Consider the following 23,926-nt stretch of genomic DNA (forward strand, 5'->3'; position numbering starts at 1 on the left):
AGATGAATATTGAAAGAAAAAAAGTTAATTATTTATTGTAAATTTTCAGAGGCACACCCAATACAACAGTGCTATTTTTTTGTTTCAAGATTTTATTTTTAGATAAAACAAACATGTGATAAGCATAGTGAAGAGGGCAATCGACAAAGATAAATCATATTATTATAATATTATAATTATTTAGGATCAGCTACATAAATCTTTAGTGTCATTGAAAAAAAAATGTGATGAGAAAGTATATCAACACCTAAGAAACAATAAGATTCTTGACAGCATATCGCAGAATTAGTAGAAATTTCTTATGGTCTCGCAAGTGCAGATACAAATTGTAAATCCAGTACATGAACTAAAACTCATTTGGCTTGATCCTTAAAACTTCTGATTTCTATCATGTTGAGGAGGTGATGGTACAATGAATCTCTCGCCATAATTGTTTCCAGCTCTCTGAGGCACTCAGACGACCTCTACCCAAATTTTGAGTTTTGTAGCCCACAAGTCTCCTAATTCCAGAACATTGCAACATCCATGTATTAGGCAGCCGAAGCTATGTTGATCCAAATGGTTCATGAAGGCTATGCAGAATTCCGAGCAAGGGATGAGACTGCCACAGCTATCGACCAAGTGTGAAACGAATTGCAGGCACATGAACAGTCATGTGGCGTCTCACAGATATCATGAACTATAACGCAAGAACCAAGGACTGTGGAATTACTCTTGTTAGGGTGCATTTCTAAGAAGTGATCCAACCTCTCTTAGTTTGATCATACTGCAATGACGAACAGCTTCCATTGCGGAATTCTTGGGACATGAGCTTCTTCATCAACTGTTGTAACCTTTCAGCACCGGGACCTGGCAGAAACTTAGAGTCATCACCCCTCGAGGAGCATCGTTCTGCCTCATCTGATCCCTGATTGCACCACACACCAGGGGTGAATTCCCCTTTGGACCGCCCCAAGAGTTCACGGTCGATTTTATCCAAAACTGGATCTCCTTTTGCAAACTTCCGAGCAAAAGGCATACCACTTTTAACCATTTTGTTGAAGTCTTTGGTAGAAAGGTATAGCGGGTGTTGTTTTGGAGGGTTGTCCCAGGAAATGTAATGTAGGTCATGGCTTACGGAGGTGTTTCGGAACTCATCAGAATTGCAGATGACTGTGTGGAAGTAGCCTTCAGGTGAGGAGATGAAGTTCACATAGTACATCAGGACAATTCGAGGAAGGTTTTCCCATCCCCATATGCAATACTCGAGGAAAGTCCGAGAAAGCATCACCCACGCTGAACCTGTGTACACGATGAGTCAGTAAAACTATAAATTATATAACCAATCTCTCGGGTAAAGCAAAAAAATGACATTGTGTATCAAGTATTTGCTCAAGGTAATTGGTTTAAAGATATCTACTGAGAAAACCAGCAGTAAATAATCTAGAGTAGTAATCCAACTGGGTTGCCAAGTTGGAAGGGCCCTAAACAGTCATGGGTTGGCAGGTTTGAATCTGTAGCCTTATATGGAAACTAATCCAGAACTGAAACTGTATTGCAGAAATGAGGCAGCCTGTGATAATTATTGCAATAACTATGATGAAAGCAATGTTTTGTTTTAAATAGCATTTATACTAAACAGGTTAATAGTTAAACTAAGGTCAAAGAGAACCTTGCTCATCGTAATATCCAAATATGATTTGTATATAATGTTCAACTCAAATTACTAGATCAACACTCTTGGAAAGTATTAAAAAAGTATCGTGCTTAGACTCGAGGCAATTATGGGTTATCGACTCAAAGAAACAGAAGGGAGCATTGATACCTTAAAGAAGGAATCTTGCCTCTTCACAACAAAGAAGAACAAAAAATACTAGGTAATGAGGATACACACAACAGGTACAAAAGAGAAAAAGATTTCAAGTAAATGGATGTTAAGCAGGAAAAAAATTCAAGATAATGATTGTTAAACAGCTTACCAGTGTACAATTTGAAAGGTGTTGGCAGTTCCCGGCGTTCAGAAGTTACCAAGACATCGAATTTTTTCGACAAGTAAAGACCTGGATCAACAACTATCGGTCTTGCCCTCTGAGTCCTGCATTTGAATGTTTCATGTGAAAATTTTGTATTTTGAGTAAGAAACTAAAGTGAGAAGAAGCACCATTTTTTTTTTGAACTTACAGTTTCCAACCAGCAATAGGTGAGTGCTCAATAAAGTTGAGATTTCGAGGCAAAGAAGATAAAACATGAAGTATATCTGCATATATAACTTAAGGCAAGTTAGCTACGAAAATATATGTTAACATTAACAAGAAGAGAAAGGTGTCAAACAAAGCATACATCGTATATTACAGAAAGAAACAACAGCATGACACAACTTACTTTTCTGGGAAATCTCTGGAAACTAAAGCATGAGAACATCGAAATTCCAAAACAACATCTAAGCTAGTATAAACATGTAGTTCATGGACCAACTTTTAAATCCTCAAATGGAATACCCTACACTGGACCGTATGTGATGTTATACACCCGCCAACTAAAAACATGTTTGAGTTATTTTTGTGGGTGAGTCTGATGCCTAGCAACATAATACAACATAAACGGAATAAAATAAGACAAATATGAAAAAAGGAAGGTGATAGTACTAATTGTTGAATAATATGATGATAACAACAACAACACCAACAAAATAGGTCCCATCTAATTGGGGTTAGCTTGTGGAATATAATGGATAAATGGTTAAAAAAATATAGAAAATGAAGTTCATTGAGAATGAGAACTATAAGAGGTTTAAAGTGGTTGTAAGCTTTTCATTTGCAGATGTTTAAATTGTATAATTACATATCCAAAATGGTGCAAAAGATCAAGAGAAAAGACATATAAGGCATGTAAGGAATTATGGTTGAGAATTTATAACTTTACAGTAAATAAGTTCTTTTAGCAAAAACCTAATATTTGGCAACTTGCATTTAGAGAGGCAGAATGAAGTTCCACAAAATATTATATTTGCTGATGACAGGAGAGAGTTCAGTGGCAAAAAGAATTGAATTAAAAATATGGAGACATGCTTTAGAAGAAAACATATCATAATTACTATGACTAAGAAGATATCCAGTGCAAGTTTATTAAAATCAGGCTATGAATTAGAAATATATATTTAACAAGGGCATTATAGGCATACCATATAATAAAAGATTCCAATTATTCAATCTACAATTAGTCTAATGTAAATATTGCTCACAAGTAGGATAGTCGGAACTAGTGATAATTTCCTCAAGCCCATGGTTTCAACCAAAACTTTGGGTCATGATAAGATAAATATCATACACTAAACGGTGGATTGAAGATAAACAAGAAAAACATTAAAAAAACATAATATATCACTAGTTCATATTCCTATTTTTTCCTTTTGGCATTACCGTAGTTAAAACAAAGAATACCAATAAAGTTGTGTTACGAACATGATGTTGAGATATATTACCACCTATACTTTGTTTAAATTGATAATTGCAAGTTCAAACAACAAAAGAAAGCAGAATATAAAATGATGAACTACATAACAAGCACAGACCATCCTGCGTCATAAGAGGATAATCCGAGGCACTGAGGTTTATAAACCAGTCCCATCTCAAGCTCTCCTTCAACAGAGTGGCAATCGCATGAAGGGTGCATGCAATCATCGTCGGGCCCTTGTACGTCACCAAGTTGGCTTTTGCAATCACACGTACATTCTCAACCTCACTGAACAAAGGATCACTCTTGACATACATGGCCAAGTCTATCCTTTCCCTAGGAGGAGCCTCCAGGTCCAAGTGAAGAATGTACTGATTTCGAGGATGATAAATTGCCTGCAAAGTTCTCCTCATTCTTTGGCTGTCACCTTTTGTGCCAGTTATCAGATAAGCTATCCGTGGAGCTTCATTTCCCAAAGCCACTGGCTGCTCCACTGTCTTTTTCCTATCTAGTTCCACAGAATAGAGCTCGGAATCATCTAGACCAGTAAAAGTGACAACGTCCAAGGACAGGGAATCCCCGGGATTCTGAGAGGAAAATAGCCCAAAAATAGTTGCCATGAAAAGAGTAAATGAGACCAGCAGGCTTGCAAAGAATGGAAGAAGCCATCTTCTGTCAGTAAATGATCTCCCTGAGTGAAGACTACCATTCTTTCTCATACTTTTGTCAGCCACTTTCTGGTTCAATTATTCTGTTGATATTTCCAAGATTATCCGCAGCTTTTAGACTGTCTAACGATAGCACCCCACAACCCTCTGAAACGATCAGAAATATCAGATGAGACAGCACAAAGTCATCTCTTCAGTACAAAGTATATCGACTTCAACAAACAGCCGATGTCCATCTCAAGTGCACAAACCCCTCAGGAAAAAGCTCCAATCTGCAAGTAATTCCAGATTCCCGTGACTGAAAAGATCCACGAATCAAGAATATCTCAGCTACCGAAAACGATCTTTTTCACAGAAACAGACCCGATCACTTTCAAACAGTACGCACAAACATAAAATCTCGAATTTCTCACGTTTTGTACATCAACGCAGCTCAAAAATTAAACGACTGTAGCGAGACTCCTCAGCAATACATCTCTGGATAAGAACGACCAAACGATTAAACCTCTCCTAGCCCTGCCAAAACTCGGAACCAAATCTCGAGGATCCACCCACTATTTCCACATCAAACAAGTCCTCCCATTCCGACCTGACCATTCAATACCAGATACGATTAACACACAAAACGCAGAAAAGTACTGGAAAGATCGATCTTTTCGCTGTGAGATCTCGCATAAACGACGCAAAAACGAAGAATCGGAGAGCATACTCACTCAAGAACCGATCGTCGGACGGAAGAAGACGCCGATGTCTCTTTAAGATGTGGATGCTTCTGGGTAACGGCAGGGCTCGGATAAAGAGGGTGAGGGAGATGTTGGGATGGGGAGGGGAGGGAAGGGGACGGAGGAAGCGAGAAGAGAGAAAGCGGAAAGGGTGGAAGACGAAGTAAAGGGGTGTCCGGATTCGGAAGGGTTTGATTTGGCTCTCCGCTTCAGACCAGCATGCGTGTTTAATGATCTGAGACAAGAGAGAGAAGAATTTGGAGACTTTCTTTTACTGTCTTCTTAATTATATGTGGCTGGCTAATCAGCAGCCAATGCGGACCGGACCCACCACCCACAGTTGGCTCCTCTAAATAATTATTTCTTTATAAATAATAATTCAACCACCAAAGTCTGCTCACTTTTTTTTTTCTTTAATTGATCATAAGTGGAAATAATGATGTTTGGATGCTTTATATTTTTTGGTAATAAAAGTATAAATAATTTTCTAAAGATCATTTTTTTCAAAAAAAATCTTTTTATTAAATATTTTTTATTTTCTGAAAGATAAATTATTTTTGTTCGTCGCTCCAACGGCCACCACCGTCGCCTTCTCGATCGTGCCGCCACCGGACTCCCCCTCCCACTAGCAGAACCGCAGCGCCTGCGCTCACCGCATGCTCGTTGTTCCATCATGTGGATCACAGCTTGTGTAGCGTGGCGAGGGCAACCTCCTTGCTCTGGATCGAACCCCCACTCGATGTGGGATCGCTCTGCATTTTGCTTCACGGTCGTCGTCCCCATCCGTATTGCATAAATCAGAGGTTTGATCGCGCCCGTCGCCGTGATCCGCCCCTTGTCGTCATCGTGCTCTCTTGCGCTGACGGGTCTGTGCTACGCAGCAACGGAACCAACATCAGGATTGCTCCTGATGACCCAACCAGCGCCCGGAAGTCGAACCTCCAGTGACCCTAGGCCCTCCACGCACGCACGCACCACCGCCTTCACGCCATCCAGCGATGCGGTCTCCGAGATCTTCGACGACGAGTCGATCCCTGTTCCCCAGCGCCTCGATGCCATCGATCTTCGCGGCGCCTTGGATCTAGGGAGGGAGGCCAACCTCTGGAGCTCGCCAAAGATGTCGGAGCCAAAACTGGAGCAGTCGGAGAACTCCCGCAAGATCTCGATGAGCTCCTTGGCGGAGGCAGTAGGCTCGACGACGGAGGATCCTGCCCCGACCGTGAACTCCCGGAGCTTACAGTCGACGACAGAGCCGATTAGGTTCGCAGAGACGGCGGCTAGGGCGGGCAGGCGCCAGAAGAGGGGCAGTGGTGGAAGAGATAGGAGCGCACTATGCGCTTGGCCGGCTGGGCAACGGCCAGCGGGACGAAGTAAGGTAATCAATCACCTCTTGTCGAGAATAAAGCAAAAATTATACTCAATAGGAAAATAAATAAATAAAAATTTAAGATTTTTTTAGAATTTACTTATTTTATAAAATTATTTGTATTTAAAAAAAACTTTATAGAGTCTACATTCAAAATATTCGTGACATACGATATTTATTGATGCTATTTCTATAAGGTAAATCGAAATATAAATCACATCATATAGTAGGCAATGTGTCGAAGTCAGTTCTCGGCGTTTTCGTTACTCGAAGCAATTGGACACAAACGCACACCTTTTTGGCTTGAGTTGGGATTGCGATACTTCTCAATCCCTGCCGACATGGCGTAAAGAAGATGGATATGACACTTGTTTCGTTTCGTCCATCATAAATATGGCATCAAAATTAGTGCAACGTCAATCTCAAAGTGTATTCACCATCAGAAAAAGATGGTTAGATTTTCCACTGAGACCCGGTTGGACCGGATCGATTCGCCAATTAAATTAAATCGGTAGTGATAAGTCGAACCGGTTATGATAATTTTTTTAAAATACATTTATAATATTTTTTATTTTTATTAAAAAAATATATTTATTATTAAAAACATTTATCAGCTAATTAATTGATTTTTTATATTTAAATAAATCTATAATATTGGTGGATACTCTATGAATAAAATAAATTGAGAGGGAACTGAGTTGTAGAGCCATTGACCAATGGTTCAAACTTTAACATTATAAAAATCGGATCAAATGGAAGGAGTAAAAAAATATATATGGAGAATCAGACTATTAAATTATTCGGTTCACTTGTTAAATTAGTTTTTCTATTTGATTTATGTTATAAAAAATATGGTTAACATCCTAGTCACCCTGCATGTGATTCTAACCCATGTGAATAGCAAAGAAGGTTGGGCTGTCCAACATCTATACGTCGAACAATCGACGAGAAGGATCGGGGTGTGTAACATTCAAGTCTTGAGTTAACATAGTGGGAGTTAGGGTTTTTCAACCTCTACATCTTGGGCAAGCAATGAGAGGAGTGGAGGTGCCCAACCTCCACGCCTCAAGCAACGGCGAGTGGGGTCGAAGGCGTTCGATCTTTGTACTTTTGGTAATAGTGGGTTCGGTAGCGAAGGTGGCTGGGGCATCCAAACTCTATGCCTTGGATAAATTGTGAGTGGAGTTATGTGCCTTTGTGTGACTTTGAGTGCAATTTCTAAAGTTCTTTCTCTAATATTTGTGTTTTTCTAACTCATGCCTTAAGGCCTCTTTAGAGCTCTTATGCATTTCCAAGGGGGTTGAATATTTCTAATCCATGTACCTTAGTACATCTTCCTTTGTGCCTCCCTTTATGATGGATTTTTCTTATGAGGGTTCAAGTTCACTCGGCTCATGCACTTTATACATATTTTTCTTTATGTCTTTTATTATAGTAATTTCTTTTCATTTGGGGTTGGGTTTTCTCGATCCACACATTTAGTGTATTTCTTTTATGCATTCCATTATGATGAGTTTTTTCTCATGCATTTTTTTTTACCTACATATTTCTAGCATATTTTTCTTTCTGCCTCTTACCAATGGTAAATTTATTTTCGTGAGAGTCAGATTTTCCCAACCGAAACAAATTGAGCATCTTTACAATGTCATAAATCGAATCGAGTCAGAAGTATAATAAAAATCAAATTGGGAGTCTTTAATCTTAATAGTTGTCACCAAGCAAATTAATAGTTGTTAGAACTACTATTATTTAACATTAATAGTTGTCACGAAGCAAAGTAGTAGTCTTTATAATGCCATATATTTTTTATACATCTAGCTTCGACTTAGTTGTAATCGAAATCAAATCGAGTCAGAACAATAATCTAAATGTTAGTCATTTCAAATCAAATCAGAACCAATATGGATTTAAATCAACAATTCCATATTTAAAAAAAGATTCTATATTAAAAAAACAAAAAAAAAACAATGATCGATCGAGAGCACTAAGAGGGGGGGGGGGGTGAATTAGTGCAGCGGAAATCTTTTCGGCGATTAAAAACGAAAGCTGCGTTCGTTCGATAAAAACGATTTCGAGGTGAAAGACGATTCTAAGATTACTTAAGATTAAGCACAGTTTACGTCTAAACACAGTTTACGTCTAAATGCAGTTTGCGTCTAAACGCAATTTTACGTCTAAACCCAGTTTGCATCTAAACGCAGTTTTACGTCTAAACGCAGTTTTACGTCTAAACGCAATTTGCGTCTAAACGCAGTTTACGTCTAAACGCAGTTTGCGCAGTTTACGTCTAAACGTAGTTTCGAAAAGACCTGAACTTAGAAACTCGTTCGTAAAAGCGCAGAAGACAGTTTGCAGTTATAAATAGGATCAAAACGTAAACGTAAACTGCAATGTAATGATCGTACGAAAACACCAATTTTCGTCTAAATGCATATTCGGAAAGATCAGAACTTAGAAACTCGTTCGTAAAAACGCATAGGGCAGTAGCTATGTAGGAGGTTTGCAGTAATGATAAAGTACTCAAAGTAAAAGCAAACCAGAGATTTAGAGTGGTTCGGTCAGTCTTGACCTACTCCACTTTTGGCTTCCTCCACCAACGAGGTCACCGACGTCAACTAGAGGCCTTCCTTCAATAGGCGAAGGCCAACTGCCCTTTTACAGTTTCACTCCTTTTGACGGGCTCATGAGACAACCCTTACAGAACCTCTCTCCTCTCTTTACAACTCAAAACTTGAAGAACAGAGGGAGGAGAACTTTAGGCCTTAACAACAATTTTGAGCTCTAAGAATCACAGAAAAGATCAAGATTTCGGTGTAGGTCTGTTGTTCTTTATGTGCTGAATGGATGGGGTATTTATAGGCCCCAACCCAGTTCAAATTTGGAGCTCAAAACGATCAAATCCCGGAATTCCGGGATCAAGCGGTTGCACCTCCTGACTGGAGAGGTTGCACCGCCTAGCAGAGCTCGGAGACTGAGCCCAGGCGGTTGCACCTCTCTGTCAGGGGCGGTTGCACCGCCTGAGTCTGGCTCGGAGACTGAGCCCCAGGCGGTGCCACCTCCTGACTGAGGCGGTTGCACCTCTCCTGCCAGAGCTCGAAGACCGAGCTCAGGCGGTGCTACCTCTGTCAGGGGAGGTTGCACCGCCCAGTCTCGCTCGGAGACTGAGCCCAGGTGGTGCTACCTCCTGGCTGGGGCGGTTGCACCGCCCAGTCTCCCTGGGAGACTTAGCCCAGGCGGTGCTACCTCCTGGCTTGGGCGGTTGCACCTCCTGGTGCAATCAGGGTCCAAATGGGTAGCTCCATTCGGCCCAATTTTGATTTTTCAGGGGCCCAATTGCCCCAAGATTAAGCTAATGGGATCACCTCCCATTTCCAACTTAATCAACGTGCTAACTACGATTAATTCTAAGACAATTTCTACAGCTTTGCTTCGGTGCGTCAATCGCTTCTTCCGGCGAGTTTCCGGCGAACTTCCGTCGATCATCCGATGAACCCTCGGTGATGCTCTTGCGGACTTCCAGCAAACTCCTGGACTTGCGACGATCCACTTGGCGAGTTCCGACGAGCTTCGCTTGGCAAGCTCCTGGACTTCTCGGATCTGTTCCCGCAGAACCTCCGACGACTGTCCGAACTTCCGTCGAACTCTCGAATTCCCAACGTGATCATTGACTTGACTCTGGTGCAACTCCTACTGCATGTCTTTCTTCCATCGTAGTTAATCCTGCACACTTAAAACAAAACTTCGATCGAGACAATTAATCCTAAGCAATTAATCAAGTTGTTCGACATGTCATTGGTCCCTCGACGCTTCGTCCGATTCTTTGGCGCTTCGTCCCCTCCTGCAGCCTATTGCCCAATCGGCCAATTGACTCCGCAACTCCGATATCCTTGGCACAATACCCGCCCTTCTTGGCCCGATGCCCGAGTCCACGGCCCGAAGCCTTCTGTCGGTACGTCGACCGATCCACCGGCCCGACGTCCAATCTTCTGACATGTTCCTCCGGCACAACATGATTTTCCTGCTTTAATTGTCTCATCCTAATCGAAGCATCCTGCGTCACTCAAACCGCAAATTAAATCATAAACATATATCAAGTAGTTTCATCATCAAAATACGAGATTCAACATGATCAAAGCCCCTTTGATCGATTGTTTGAGGCTTGAGGAGATAAATAACCAAGTTGCTCCTCTCAACAATATATAAACAAGTATTTCTAATTTTTAAGATAATTTTTTTATAATTAATATATATATAATAAAGGATAAATTAAAAATAAAAATATATTAGAAAAAAAGGAATAAATGATTGGAACCTATCCTGTGGTGCTGTTCAATTTCGGTTCCTAAAAATTAGAACTAAAATCACCAGTTGTGAACCGATATCAAGGCTAATTATTGGTCTTATTAAAGACTGCCAATTTCAACATCAGATCTTCCACTGAAAGCAAATTATCCAAAATACTTTGTGTTTGGTCACTGATCAAAATAGTTGCAAGAATAAAAATCTAAAAGTCAATGTAGCACCTGAGATCAGTCAGTTTACAAAGGTGAGGTGAAAGAAAGGCCTTATGATTGCTAATCATAGGGCTCATGTTAGTTTATGATCACAATAATTCCAGTTAAACCAGGTTATGCATAAGCCAATAAATTAAAGCAGGCCCATTATCGGCCCAAATCAGGCCGATGAGAAGGTAGCCTAACTTAAGCCTCTCATAAATGAACCCATAAAATTAAAGCAGGCCCATTATGAGCCCAAAGAAGGCCGATGAGGTAGGTAAGTCTAACTTAAGTTTGGCCCATGCAGGTCTCGAACCTGCGACCTTCGCGTTATTAGCACGACGCTCTAACCAACTGAGCTAATAGGCCATTTTGATCTTAGTATAATAAGTATATTATATATAATAATAATTTAATAACATAGTACACGTCGTTTAATATGATTGGAACATCTAATATAGTCTCTATTTATTCTATTAGCTACTAATTTGAAGTATCAAATATAGTTTAAAAAAATAAAAAAATAATTATTTTATATTTAATAGTATTAAAAAATATCGCATAGTCGTTCGAAATAAATGGTGACTTCTTCTAAATCATTACCTTCATAAAGATTAAGGTTACGAGGAGCTTCGCACGTTAGTCATTTGGATACTTAAATTAGTATTGAGGTTTATTTCTCTTTTTTACTTCTCTTTAATCCAGAATTACGGGATGCATTTTTATACCTAACTCGGAGTTACAAAATATCCCATAAAGATTCTACAACGTAGATAATTATAACCAACTCAAACTATCCCTTATCTTATAACTCCTATTCACGCAAGCAAGGTGTCGGGTCATTTGAGCTTTTTTGCTATTATAAGTATTATATGGTATTTACGTGACGATCGATAACTTACCTATCGATAGGTATTTGATTTCTAATTACATAATACTAACCAATGTTAATTCATCTATATGCATAATTTAATTGCAAGTGAAAAAGGAACGAAATAATTATTTTAATTATATTGGTACCTTGTTAAGTTATTTTAAACTTACAAAGATATTTCAATATTTTAATTATATTAGTCTTATATTATAAGTGGACAAAGACTAATGAACGAATAATTGTTAATTTTAAATTATTATGATGTAAAGCTCTTTAAGTAAGAGTGATTATAATATCCCTATTAGTCCCACTAAAATTGACTTATAAAATTTTAATTTTACTATATTTTTTAGCATTAATAATTGTAAAAAGTTGTAATAAACCATCCTAGCAAAATTAGACATCTAATAAAAAAAAATCTCTTCCCATCCAATTCATGAATAATTAATTATTCTCTATTTGGTGAGCCATTTGATTTTTGATTGCATGATGTTTATCAAGTTAATACAAGTTAAGAAAAAAAACATGAAGCAATTTTATTTTTTGTTAGGATAATGGCACCTAAAATTCTCATTACTTAGGATTCTTTAAATATGGATTTTAAATTTATTAGGTCTATATACGATTATACCGGTTTGAACTAAATAACGACTGCGAATCTTATACCGGCATGAATTGAATGAAAGGCACATACCGGGTTTGGGACTCCTATAAACGAGAACTATGTAACGCCTTCACCGTCTCGCCGGCGACGTCGTCCGCTTGTACGTCGCCGCCGTTGGCACTACGTATCTCCTCCGCACGGCTTCGATGCTGCGCCTGCCTCTGACAGAAATGCAAGCGTCTTCTGGTACAGTAAAAGGTTTAATTTTCAAGGGATCGTTGCTTAAAATCGAAGAGTGCTTGATCGCACAATCTTTTATGGAAGAATTTCTTTCACGATTTCTTCTCTGGTTACTTGAGTGCAATCTGATTACAGATGGTAGTTCGATTTCTTTCTGAAATTTCCAATTTATAACGTGAAAGATACTTGTCGAAGTTTGAAGCGAACGAACCCTAGATTTTAGGACACATCTTAATTTCATGATGGGTAGTTATAATTATGCTCGATTGAAGTGCTGAATTTGCATAAGATTCATAAGTATTTGGAGAGATTATAGGGTGTCTTGATGCCCCTTGGCCTAAAAATTCTCTTTTTTTCTACGTAATTACTCATATATGTAAGTTTGCCTGTAAGGATGCTTGTTTGGTGTTAAATTCAATTGACAATCGACGAGTTGCTTCATTTTATCAAAATCATGTTGATTTTTCCTTTTTGGGATGTTTGTTGTCGGTGATTTTGTATTTTGGTTAACAGGGATGTTTAAGTCAAATGCACCCTTGATTTGGAGGTTGTTGATTCTTCTGCAATTTCTTCCTGGAGTTCTATCTTGGGGAAAGGAAGGGCATTATGCCACCTGTAAAATTGCAGAGGTATTCCAAGTGACTAGGACAATCTGTTTCGGTGAACCAGGAAACATTATCTAACATGGGACTGACTTTGCCAAAAGTGCATTAATTTGGTTTACAGGGTCTTCTAACTCAAGAAGCTATTACAACTGTGAAGATGTTGCTTCCGGACTATGCCAATGGTGATTTGGCTTCTCTTTGCTCTTGGGCGGATGAAATCCGCCACAATCCCAGGTGGCGGTGGACTGGCCCCTTGCACTATATTGATACTCCTGATTTCAAGTGCAACTATGACTACTGTCGTAAGCATCCTGATGTTTGTAATTTATAAGATTATTTTCCTTGGGAGTTAAGTTTACAATGGGAACATCATATACTGATTGTCTAGTAACTGCAAGTTCTGGACCATAATGTTTATGCATCAACTAGAATATTTGTGATCACCTTAAGTTGAATTTCTACACACATAACAGTCTGAATAAATCACTTTGTTGCAGGAGACTGCCATGATTTTGCCGGAAGGAAAGATAGATGTGCTGCTGGGGCAATCTACAACTATTCCACACAGCTGTCATATTATGGGCTTCCCGCTTCGGAACAGAAATGTGAGGCAAATTTCTAGTGACAAGTTGCATTCTGTTCTCACTAAACATGGTCCGGTGGTATGAATAAGATAGAAAACTTCTGTTGCTCATTGCAGACAATTTAACGGAGGCTCTTTTGTTCTTATCACATTTTATCGGGGACATTCATCAGGTCTGCTCTCTTCCATAGGCCTGAATCCTGATAACACGTTCAAATTTGGATCTTCAAATGAATTTGATTAATCAAAGTGTCATGACATTTAGTACTAATCCTTGCATAAGCAGAAAGCAATACGTTGCATTTAATATACACAGTTCCACTATAATTTCAAAAGAGAAAAGCGTAGTACCAGATTTGATACTTTTTCTGGATTTTTCATCAGTAGACCAGTTCTGGGAGTAGAATTTTTATGCATAACATATGCAACAACCTTCGGAAAGAGGATAAAACCTTTTGATGTTTATTAAGCTTGTGCGGTAAGTGTAGCTTGTAGTAATTGTTTCCAAAATGTTTTGTTTCAAATCTATATAATAAGAAATGACTGTAATTATTTCTTTTCATCAAGTTGACTGGTACATTAAAGCCATTGAACTGAATACAAATGCAGAAGTTGCAGTAAATCACATCTAATTTTAATAGGCAACAAATTTTCTGCAAAGTTGATTCATTACAATTTCTGCCCTGTAGAATCAATGACCATAAAGAGATTACAATCATGCATTGAACATATATTTTGAAGGAAATTTGATCCAGGATCAACATGGTACCCCAAATATACCATTTCTTAGTTGCGTTTCCTGTCCCTCAAGCTTTTGTCTTCTCAATCTTGAGTACATGGTATTCTCTTTTTCACAACCTCCAGATTTGAGAACTCAAAGCACATCACAACTTATACATATGGATAGATTTATTCCGGTATAATATTATGGGCAGTTTAATCTTTAATTATTATTCAGAAGTACTATAGCTGCATCCCACCAACTTGATGATAGGATCGGCACAGCTCCTAGAGCAATTTGCTTAAGGCATGATCTTAAAATAAACAAGCTATTTATTACCTAAAGTTAAATTAATGTAATGGTCTAAATAGCTCTCATCTATATCTTTGTGTTTCTTTTTTTTAAGTTAGATGTAATTTATTTGGAAGTATCATTTATTAAGTAAGAAAAATTATGGAGAATACTGTTTTGTTGTGCATTTTGGCTTTTCTTGTAGCCATTGCATGTTGGCTTCACTGGAGATGCAGGTGGGAACACCATAACAGTTCGCTGGTACAGGCGGAAAACCAATTTACACCATGTAAGTCTGCAGAACTATTTTGTAGTTTATGTGTAAATATTTTATTTCTACTTGAGCAGCGATGTGGCTGTTCCCTTGCATATGTTCTGAACTATAGGCATGTATTTCTGCTAATCATGTCATGAAACTCAAGTTACATCAGGTAAAAAATGAAAAAAAATTCTTATTTAAAAAATTGATCTCACTGCCAGTGTCAAGCAAAACTTCCCATGCTTGATTGAATATGTTTGTAGGTGTTCTTACATTCTCTAAGATACACCAAATATGTCTTCTTTGTTGGCAACATTTCCTTTCATCAATTTCAGAAATAAGCTGCTACCTATCTTCCAGGTGTGGGATAATATGATCATCGAGTCTGCCCTGAAGAAGTTCTACAATTTGAACCTTGCAGTGTTGGTGGAGACCCTTCGAACAAATATTTTGGTAGGTTACTCATATTTGTCATTATATTTTGAAAGTGAAAGGTCAGATACTGCATCATAACTTGATTTTGAGATGCCTGTAGAATAACTAGTGTCATCTGATCCTCTTGAATAGGAAATTCTACTATTATCAATCCTTGGAGTGTTACAGAAAATCCTTCTTGAGCATTCTTATGAACATTCTCGAAATGTATTTATATCTGAAAAAGGGATTTCATTTTGTTTTTAAGCACCCAATCTCTCTTGTGTAATTTTAAATTTGTTATAGCATTTTTCTGGAACAAACTACTTATGCATATGGAGGTTGTCATGTTTCACTGATTTTATGAATTATTGTACAATTAAGTTCTCAACTAGATAATCTCACATTTATAATTGTAAAATTATGACTCACGTATGTAATCTAATAGCATAAACTGATTCAACTTTTTAATATTTTGTACATGTACTTGGTATGCCCCATCATCTTCAGGAAGACTGGTCGGCTGACATTCCATCATGGGAAGTGTGTGAATCAAATCAGACTGTTTGTCCAAACTTGTAAGCATATACCTATAGTGCTGTTGCAATGGAAACTTACTTTTGGTACATGATTTTCATTTTCTTTTTTATTTTTCACTGCATTAAGAACTTGCTTCTTGAGTTAAGCATTCTGTTGAACCTGTCCTTGTTCATTCCGCTGATTGTATGATTAAATATATTGTTCTATAGTGATTGCAACTTTTCCAATAGGAACAGGAGCTATGGTAAATCATATACTTATTTTTTCTAGTTGTATTTACAATTTTCAGGCATGCGTCAGAGAGCATCCGACTAGCATGCAAATTTGCTTACCGGAATGCAACACCAGGAAGCACTCTAGGAGGTAATTTGAAAAGACTCTTACGAAGTTGCAATCAGGATCTTGAGTTTATCCAAATGGCTTTATCTTGTAGTACAATTCAGAAGATTGTTTTCTTTGCTATGATCTTTCATCCATAACCAATGGAACTTCTGTGTGTCATTTAATGTGTTTTTCTTTTGATGCAAAAGACAAAATATTATCAATGCCTTTTTAGGAAGGAGTGCTTCTGAGAAGACAAGTTATGATAAAGAAAAATCTCTGAGATCACAATCGTCTAACCCTAGCTGACACACTTGCTTATTTCGTAAAAGATTGTTAAGTTTTCAAGGTTCAGGTTTGGGGGTGTATTATCCCTAGCTAACCCTAGCTGACACCTTTGCAAGTGACATGGACTAGGATGGCTTGGTACATAATCTTGTGCATCAAATGCATAGAGATATCAACGTTGTGCTACTTGTACATATATGTATATATATTATAAGTTCAACAGCTAGTCCATGTCACTTGCAAAGGTTGATCAATATTTTTTTATCAAACATCTACTTGTAAATCCTCATAAAAAAAAGGGTCGCACTCTCTATTCGGAACTACACCATGTTCAGTAGGAGGCTCATTAACATTGTATCTGGCAGCTCATATGCTTGTTCACTGTAAGCCTGATGATTTTGATTTAGTAATATTTTGAGATCAATCATTGTTTGTTTAACTCCTGATGTGCAGCAGATATGCTTAACACACCACCATATTTTATTCCTTTACTGAATAGACTGGAACTTCAGTTTAATGTTTATCATTTTACATGACAATGAATAAACATTTATGTGATGTTTACATTTACACTTATGTCTATTTCCATGCTTCTGTTCATGTTTATATAGATCCATGCAGATGAATACTTCCTCACGCGTCTGCCGATTGTGGAGAAAAGACTAGCCCAAGGTGGGGTCCGTTTAGCTGCAGTCCTCAACCGCATATTCGTTCCCCTTCAACCCTCTCATCTGAGAAGTGATAGCAGATAGATGGGTGGATTATGAAAGGCGTATAATTTAAAGAAAGCTCTGGTGCATTAATTTTATATGGTGGTTCACGGAGGCTATGAACTGGGACCATCTAGAGCACAAATTGGCCATTGTATCTTGCTGAAATCGATAGCCATCCCCGGCCAAACTTGCCACCCAGGCTACCTACTCTGATCACATCGCCTTTACCTCTTGCTTTGCATGTACTCACAACTACTACCCTCTTCATCTCTTATTATATTCCTCTTTTAAGGAAATTAATGCTGAACCAATTACTTTCTTTATCGATTAACTTGTTGTAAAATATAACTTGCTTTATTCATCTGTACTGATGTGGTATCCATTTCAATAAAAGTTCTGTAAGTTGTTGTAAAATGTAACCTGATTTATTCATCTGTACTGATATGGTATCTCCATTTCAATAAAAGTTCTGTAAGATGCCTTCTCATAGTGGTGTTCACTATAAATTGCTTCCACTAGAAACTATATTTTTCATGTCAAACTTGAGGCTCCTGGGCAGAGTTAGGCAAGAGTCTGGGAATGGAAACATGAAGCTTGCACTCAAAGGACACCTGGGAATATGGTGTCATTCCCTGCCTTTAACAATGCTTGTGGTTATTGATCTGAAACGCTTCCCTCTGGTTTCAGCAAGAAGTGAATTCAATGGGGAGGTTCTTGTTCTTTCAAGCTGTGATGTGTTTGATAGTACTTTATGCAGTGCCAGTAGCTCAATCATGGAGCAAGGAGGGCCATATACTGATCTGCAGAATTGCTCAGGTAAACTCTTGATACTGCTGTAGATTTCTGGTTTCTGAAAGATAGAGCCACTTCAAACAGTGAATTGTAGGATTGGTCATAATAGCCTTTGGGTAACTCCTTTCAAGCGCATCTTTTGACAGGAACTGTTCCAACCGGAGGCAGCGGAAGCCGTCAAAAGCCTTCTGCCGAACTACGCCAATGGTGACCTCTCGTCACTCTGCTCGTGGCCTGACGAGGTTCGGCGCTGGCCCAACTACCAGTCGATGAGCTCCCTCCACTTCGTCAACACACCTGATCAAGCCTGCACCTTCGATTACTCGAGTAAGATCCTGGCCTTCGGCCTATCAGTGAGAAGGCAGCAGAGAACTCTCATCTTTGTTTCACTTGTCTACAGGGGACTGCAAAAAAGATGAGTGCGTTGTCGGTGCCATCAAAAAGTTCATCTTGCAGCTGCTGCACTACCATGAAAGGACAGAATATCCTGAACGTAAGGAAGCCGCTGTTTCTTTTTGGTTCTGTGGATTAGAATCCTGTCTAATGTAGTTAGTTGTCTGCAGACAACATGACTGAAGCTTTGTTGTTCTTGTCCCATTTCATGGGAGACCTCCATGAAAGCTCCATGCACTCCCTGTTGGAATCTGATTCACTTACTCCTCCATGACTGCTGACTTATATTTGATTCTTCATGCAGCCCATGCACGTAGGATTCACCAGCGATAAGGGCGGCAACTACATACGAGTGCGCTGGTTCAAGCACAAGACTAGCCTGCATCGTGTAAGAATCTAGCTGATTAGACAGTGCACAAGCTTACAGCCACATCATGGCAGATATGATCAATGCCTTGTGTTTTGTTTGGCATGAATGGATTAGGTATGGGACAGAGAGATACTTCGCAAGGCTCTGGATGGAAAGGACATGGCTGCTTTCCAAGAATACCTTCACGAAACCTTTAAGGTGAGTGGTTCCTCTCTGCACGCAAGCTTCAATCTAACAAGCAAGGAAGAAAATATAGCCTCTTATGTTTTACATCCATCTACTTCGGAGAAATGGAAAGGTGAGGTATCAGTGTTTGGTACTGTTCACAGATGACTACTTCGATTCAACGATGCCCATTGTGGCCAAGAGGATTGCACAAGGAGGAGTCAGGTTGGCCATGACTCTGAACAGGGTCTTCGGGGAGCACAATCAAGCAATACCATCACCCTTTTAGAAGTTTATACTACCAGCTTATCATGGGATGAAATAAGTAGTTCTTTCTAGTTTTCCAATGTCTTTCCTTTTCTCTCAGAAAATTATATTGCATATAATTGGAGCAGAAATAAAATTGAGAGATTCAATTGCCTAATTCTCTCTCAGTATATAGTCAACCTTTTCTGACACCTTCAAGCATCCCAAAATCCCATATATATATATATAATAAATATAATGGCAGATATATATGTGTGTGAAAAATCATTAACTGAGTATTTATTATATATAATTTTGGGAAGCATTAAATAGAAAGAAAGACATGGTGGGGACGACGATGGACCCCGCAGGGGGGGTGCGAACGGTTTCGGTACGTACTCCGCGCTGCCAAATATAACGCAGAGGTCGAAGCGTTCACCGTCCATGTGAGGAGCGCATCTCATGCTTCCTCCGCGAAGCAAGGAAGGACAGCGCGCGAGACTCACGAGACATGGCTAGGTTTTGCCCCATTGATGCCGCCCACGCCATCCCCTTCGAGATCCAAGGACCGTAGGCAGCGGCGCCGACCGAGGTCTCGGCCTGTCGGTGGAAACGTCTCCTCCCCACACACAGACACAGACACAGACACAGACACACACCCCTCCCTTGTCGGGTCGCGCGGAATGGAAGAAGGCGCGCGCGCGAGGGAGCTCGATGTGGCGGTGAGGGTGGTCCAGATGGCGTGCTCCTTGTGCCAGAGGGTGCAGAGCGGGCTGGTGGGTCGGAATAGGGAGCAGATCAAGGTTAAGGAGGACGATTCCCCGGTCACCGTTGCAGGTCCGTAACGCTGCCCTTGTTCCCTTCCTCTGCGATTTCTCAGGTTCACACGCGTTATTGTGTCGATGTGCTGGTTTCTTGAAATTGGGAATATGTGACCCAATTAGTCTTCTTGATGAGTTTCTTGGTAGATTGTCGATCAGGGGGTGAAAAGTTTGGCTCTTTTTGATGTTCTTGTGTTCTTGTTTACGGTACTGCGATGTCAATTCCTTGCTCGTAGATGGAAACTGTGTTTGTTATCAGTTTAACAGGTCATCTTTGTAGTAATCCGTATTTAACGATTGGGGTACTGCCTCATTTTTTCTTTACATTCGATGTCAGTTCTAATAAATGGAACAGTAAAGCCACTGAATGGAAAAAGTAGTGCATTTTGCTTGCTATTTGTCGGAGGTGCTTCGTTGCTTTTTTCGAATCAAATTTAGCACCTTTAACTTGTAGCAACTAAAATGAGCGGAAGTATTTGAAGCTCCTGCATTGACATCAAAAATGTCTCGAGAATGGTGTTGGGCAAGAAGTTTTGGTGAAGGAATCAAGATAACTAAGAGGCTTTTATTGTTCTTCTTCAATACTGACTAGAGGGTTGTGATGGAAGAGGGGCGTGAAGTTGTGTACTAGTCGTGCCATCTTCGAACTTGAAACCACATAAATCTTCTGAAATTGTATGAAGATCGACCTCATAGAATTGATAGGATTGGCTGGTTTGAGGTATGGTCGACCCCATTCAAGGGGCGCTCCTCATCCAAAGGTTCGCCATAACCAGAAAAACCTAAGTTTTCACAAAAACTCCATGCAGAGAAAAGGACCAGCAAGAGACTGATCCACCATATATGAAGCTTCCATGAGGTTGAAAATTTTCCAAGAAAACCAATTAATAAATACTTTTCTTCTCCAAGGAATCTTTTAGGGATTGAGTCTACACAGTATGATCATTCCTGCAGAACAGGGAAATCTGGGCTGCTTCTTTTCATGCAATTAGTTCAATGGGAAATTCTTATTTTTTGGTTACAAATGGGGAGCACTTTGACAATGTTGTTATAACAAGGAACATTGTTGATAAATAAGCTTGTCTATCCTTTGTTATGGGTATTGTAACCACAACTCTAGAAACTATTCCTTTAATTTCCTGAATTGTAAAATTAATTCTGACAACCTGTCTGGATTTGTCATTTTCTCAGGAATGTCTTGAGATAAGGATTCTATCAGCCAACTGTAAAATTAACCTTGATAAATAAGCTTGTTTATCCTTTGTTATGGGTACTGTAACCACGACTCCAGAAACTATTCCTTTAATTTCCTGAATTGTAAAATTAATTCTGACAACCTGTCTGGATTTGTCATTTTCTCAGGAATGTCTTGAGATAGGATTGTATCAGCTGACTGTAATTAATTTTAGTATTTCCCTATCCGGTATATACCAATTTATCTTAATTTTTAACTTTGTGGTTTCATTTTGATGGCAGATTGGGGTGTTCAAGCAGTAGTTAGTTTGGTTCTTTCAGAATGTTTTGGCGGTGAAAATGTATCAATTCTTGCAGAGGAAGATGCCCATACACTGTCAAGAAAGGATGCCACAACCTTGCTGGAATCTGTGATTAGTACTGTAAACGAATGCCTGAGTGAAGCTCCGAAATATGGATTAAAATGCCCTCCAAAACATTTGGGGGCTCAGGAAATTCTTGATGCTATTAACAGCTGTAACTCTTCTGGAGGTTCCAAGGGAAGATTTTGGGTCCTTGACCCTGTGGATGGCACACTTGGTTTTGTACGTGGAGACCAATATGCTGTTGCTCTTGCATTGATAGAGGACGGAGAAGTTATCCTTGGTGTTCTTGGTTGTCCTAACTACCCGATGAAGAAGGAGTGGCTCAACTATCATCAACGCTACTATAGACTCATGACTACGTTGTCTCCTCCATCTGGATCCTGGCATAAAGGCTGTGTAATGTATGCTTGCAAAGGTAGTGGTGAAGCTTGGATGCAACCACTGGTTCATGACTTTGGGGAGTATGACCAGCAGAGTTCTGCAAGGATGATTCGTGTATCATCCATTTCTGATCCTGCTTTTGCAACTTTCTGCGAACCAGTTGAGAAGGCCAACTCAAGCCACTCCTTTACAGCTGGTTTGGCTCACAATGTTGGCCTAAGGTAATTTCTGGAAAATATTTTTAATTTACTCATGCTAACCTTCCATAGTTTCTAACAAGGTTTGAAGTCTCAGCCCAACACTAGTTTTGACTCGTTATGGGACCATTGTGGCATCGATATACTGACCAGTACATTGACATGTACCATCTGATATTGCTGAAAAAATGACTGGCACCAATACATATGGTCTAGTACCAGTTCTTGGTTTCTTCTGCATCGATAATTAAGCTCAATGCATTTGGTTTTGCAATGTGGCCCTCCTTTTTACCCACTGCACACAAATTGATTTTTCTCTAACAAAATCTTACCACTAAAATAAATGAGATGGACGTATACTTTTCAAGCACCTCCGAGAAACTCAATGCCATTTGTGTTGCTCCTTTTTTAAAGCATGGTTTTTAATTTCGATGTGTACCACCTGGTATGGGCGGTACGTACTGGTTCAAGAGTCTCGTGGCACATGAACCGTGCCCGCTACCGGGTGGTACCAAATTTTTGGCCCAAAGTTTTTAGTATCGGGCGATATGGGGTTGTATCATGTGGTAATAGTCGATTTTGATTGTTAGTGACATTTTAGCTATTTTAACTAAAATAGTTGAAAACACTAATACAATATGTATTAGTGTATGTACCGTACCAAACAAGGCTCCGTATTGTTGGTACAGGCCAAAATTGCGAACCTTGTTTCGGAGACTACCCATTGAATCACCTTGAATTGTTACTTTTGGTTTTGTTTCTCCATGTGCAGAAAGCAGCCATTGCGAGTGCATAGTATGGTAAAATATGCTGCCATAGCTCGAGGAGATGCAGAGATCTTTATGAAATTTGCAAGGGCTGGGTACAAGGAGAAGATCTGGGATCATGCTGCAGGGTTGGTGATCATTCAAGAGGCTGGTGGAGTGGTCACAGATGCTGGAGGGCATCCATTGGACTTCTCCAAGGGCATATATCTTGAAGGTCTGAATCGAGGCATTATTGCTTGCTCTGGACCTTTGCTGCATGAGAAGATAATAAATGCGGTCGATGCTAGCTGGGACTCATCAAATTTATAAGGATCACATGTGATTTGTCAAGCAAGGCAAGTTTAAATGACTTTCTCACTAATGTTGCTTTACCCTCGACAATTTGCAACGCTTTTCAAACATGGCATAATAATTCGTAGTACAATCGAGCATTGTATAATAATTCATAGCACAACCATCTTGTCTATCTTTCGATACTAGCTCTCTTGATTCTGTTCCAATCTTGATACTGACCATGCTAACTGAAGTTTCAGATTGGATAGCTTCCAATTCGGAAGCTAGGACGGACGGACGAAAGCTACAGTTCAGAAGGAAGATCCCGAATTCCAGTTCGGAATCAAGGGTCGAAGATTGCTGTTTCGACTGAGCCATGCTTAAGACAAGGAGTCAATCAACTAATAACAAGGTGATCGAGGAGGAACTGTGCTGTGTTTGTGCAAAGGGATTAAAGAATTGATCTGTTGTGGGGCGTTCTCTCCGGGATCTAAGATCTAGTTGTGTGTTAGTAATGTATAAACGCAATGTAATCTAATATCTATTTTTATCTTATCAACAAAGTCGATGTCCAATATCAAGTTTTAAAATGCTGTTAAAACATCTACTACTGCCTTTAGAGCAATGGTTTTAAACATCTTTATAATTGCCCCATAAGGTGCATTTATTTTCTTGTTCTTTGGGGTTCATGGAATGAAATCAAATTGTTTCAGTAAATCTATTTCTTTGGGACTCCATAACCAACAATTAATCAACCAAATGTTGGGCTGCACCAAACTTGATCAAATTTGAGAATATATATAAATGCAGCAACACTTTCATATT

General features: G+C 39.3%; 3 protein-coding genes, 1 non-coding gene and 1 pseudogene across 6 annotated transcripts; 3 read left to right on the forward strand and 2 right to left on the reverse strand.

The window, feature by feature from the left end:
• Positions 1-275: 275 nt before the first annotated feature.
• LOC135582339 (beta-glucuronosyltransferase GlcAT14B-like) lies at positions 276-4,952 on the reverse strand. The gene is made up of 5 exons (XM_065120167.1): positions 4,814-4,952; positions 3,551-4,689; positions 2,161-2,236; positions 1,959-2,074; positions 276-1,281 (listed from the first exon to the last, which is right to left on the reverse strand). Exons 2-5 carry the CDS (start codon positions 4,149-4,151, stop codon positions 731-733), a joined length of 1,344 nt encoding a protein of 447 aa, XP_064976239.1. The 5' UTR covers positions 4,152-4,689; positions 4,814-4,952; the 3' UTR covers positions 276-730.
• Positions 4,953-10,979: 6,027 nt separating this feature from the next.
• Positions 10,980-11,053, reverse strand: TRNAI-AAU (transfer RNA isoleucine (anticodon AAU)). Its single transcript has one exon. It is a non-coding gene; the product is annotated as a tRNA-Ile (tRNA).
• Positions 11,054-12,270: 1,217 nt separating this feature from the next.
• LOC135582347 (endonuclease 4-like) lies at positions 12,271-17,624 on the forward strand. Of its 3 annotated transcripts, none has more exons than XM_065120169.1 (10): positions 12,271-12,408; positions 12,916-13,031; positions 13,129-13,309; positions 13,505-13,612; positions 13,708-13,763; positions 14,808-14,891; positions 15,222-15,314; positions 15,786-15,853; positions 16,105-16,178; positions 17,046-17,624. In XM_065120169.1, the coding sequence occupies exons 1-10, from the start codon at positions 12,369-12,371 to the stop codon at positions 17,174-17,176; spliced, it is 951 nt and encodes a 316-aa protein (XP_064976241.1). In that variant the 5' UTR covers positions 12,271-12,368; the 3' UTR covers positions 17,177-17,624. The 3 variants fall into 3 exon arrangements, with proteins under 3 accessions (XP_064976241.1, XP_064976240.1, XP_064976242.1); XM_065120168.1 differs by having other exon boundaries at positions 12,290-12,420; XM_065120170.1 differs by having other exon boundaries at positions 12,290-12,420; positions 17,036-17,174.
• Positions 17,625-17,746: 122 nt separating this feature from the next.
• LOC135619487 (endonuclease 1-like) lies at positions 17,747-19,281 on the forward strand (annotated as a pseudogene).
• A 251-nt stretch (positions 19,282-19,532) lies between these two features.
• LOC103993590 (3',5'-bisphosphate nucleotidase AHL-like) lies at positions 19,533-23,774 on the forward strand. Its single transcript, XM_009413709.3, has 4 exons — positions 19,533-19,940; positions 21,401-22,085; positions 22,834-23,163; positions 23,362-23,774. Exons 1-3 carry the CDS (start codon positions 19,637-19,639, stop codon positions 23,135-23,137), a joined length of 1,293 nt encoding a protein of 430 aa, XP_009411984.2. The 5' UTR covers positions 19,533-19,636; the 3' UTR covers positions 23,138-23,163; positions 23,362-23,774.
• The last annotated feature ends 152 nt before the right edge of the window (positions 23,775-23,926 follow it).

This window comes from Musa acuminata, chromosome BXJ2-8, assembly GCF_036884655.1.
Source record: "Musa acuminata AAA Group cultivar baxijiao chromosome BXJ2-8, Cavendish_Baxijiao_AAA, whole genome shotgun sequence".
In the NCBI taxonomy this organism is placed as follows: Eukaryota; Viridiplantae; Streptophyta; class Magnoliopsida; order Zingiberales; family Musaceae; genus Musa; species Musa acuminata.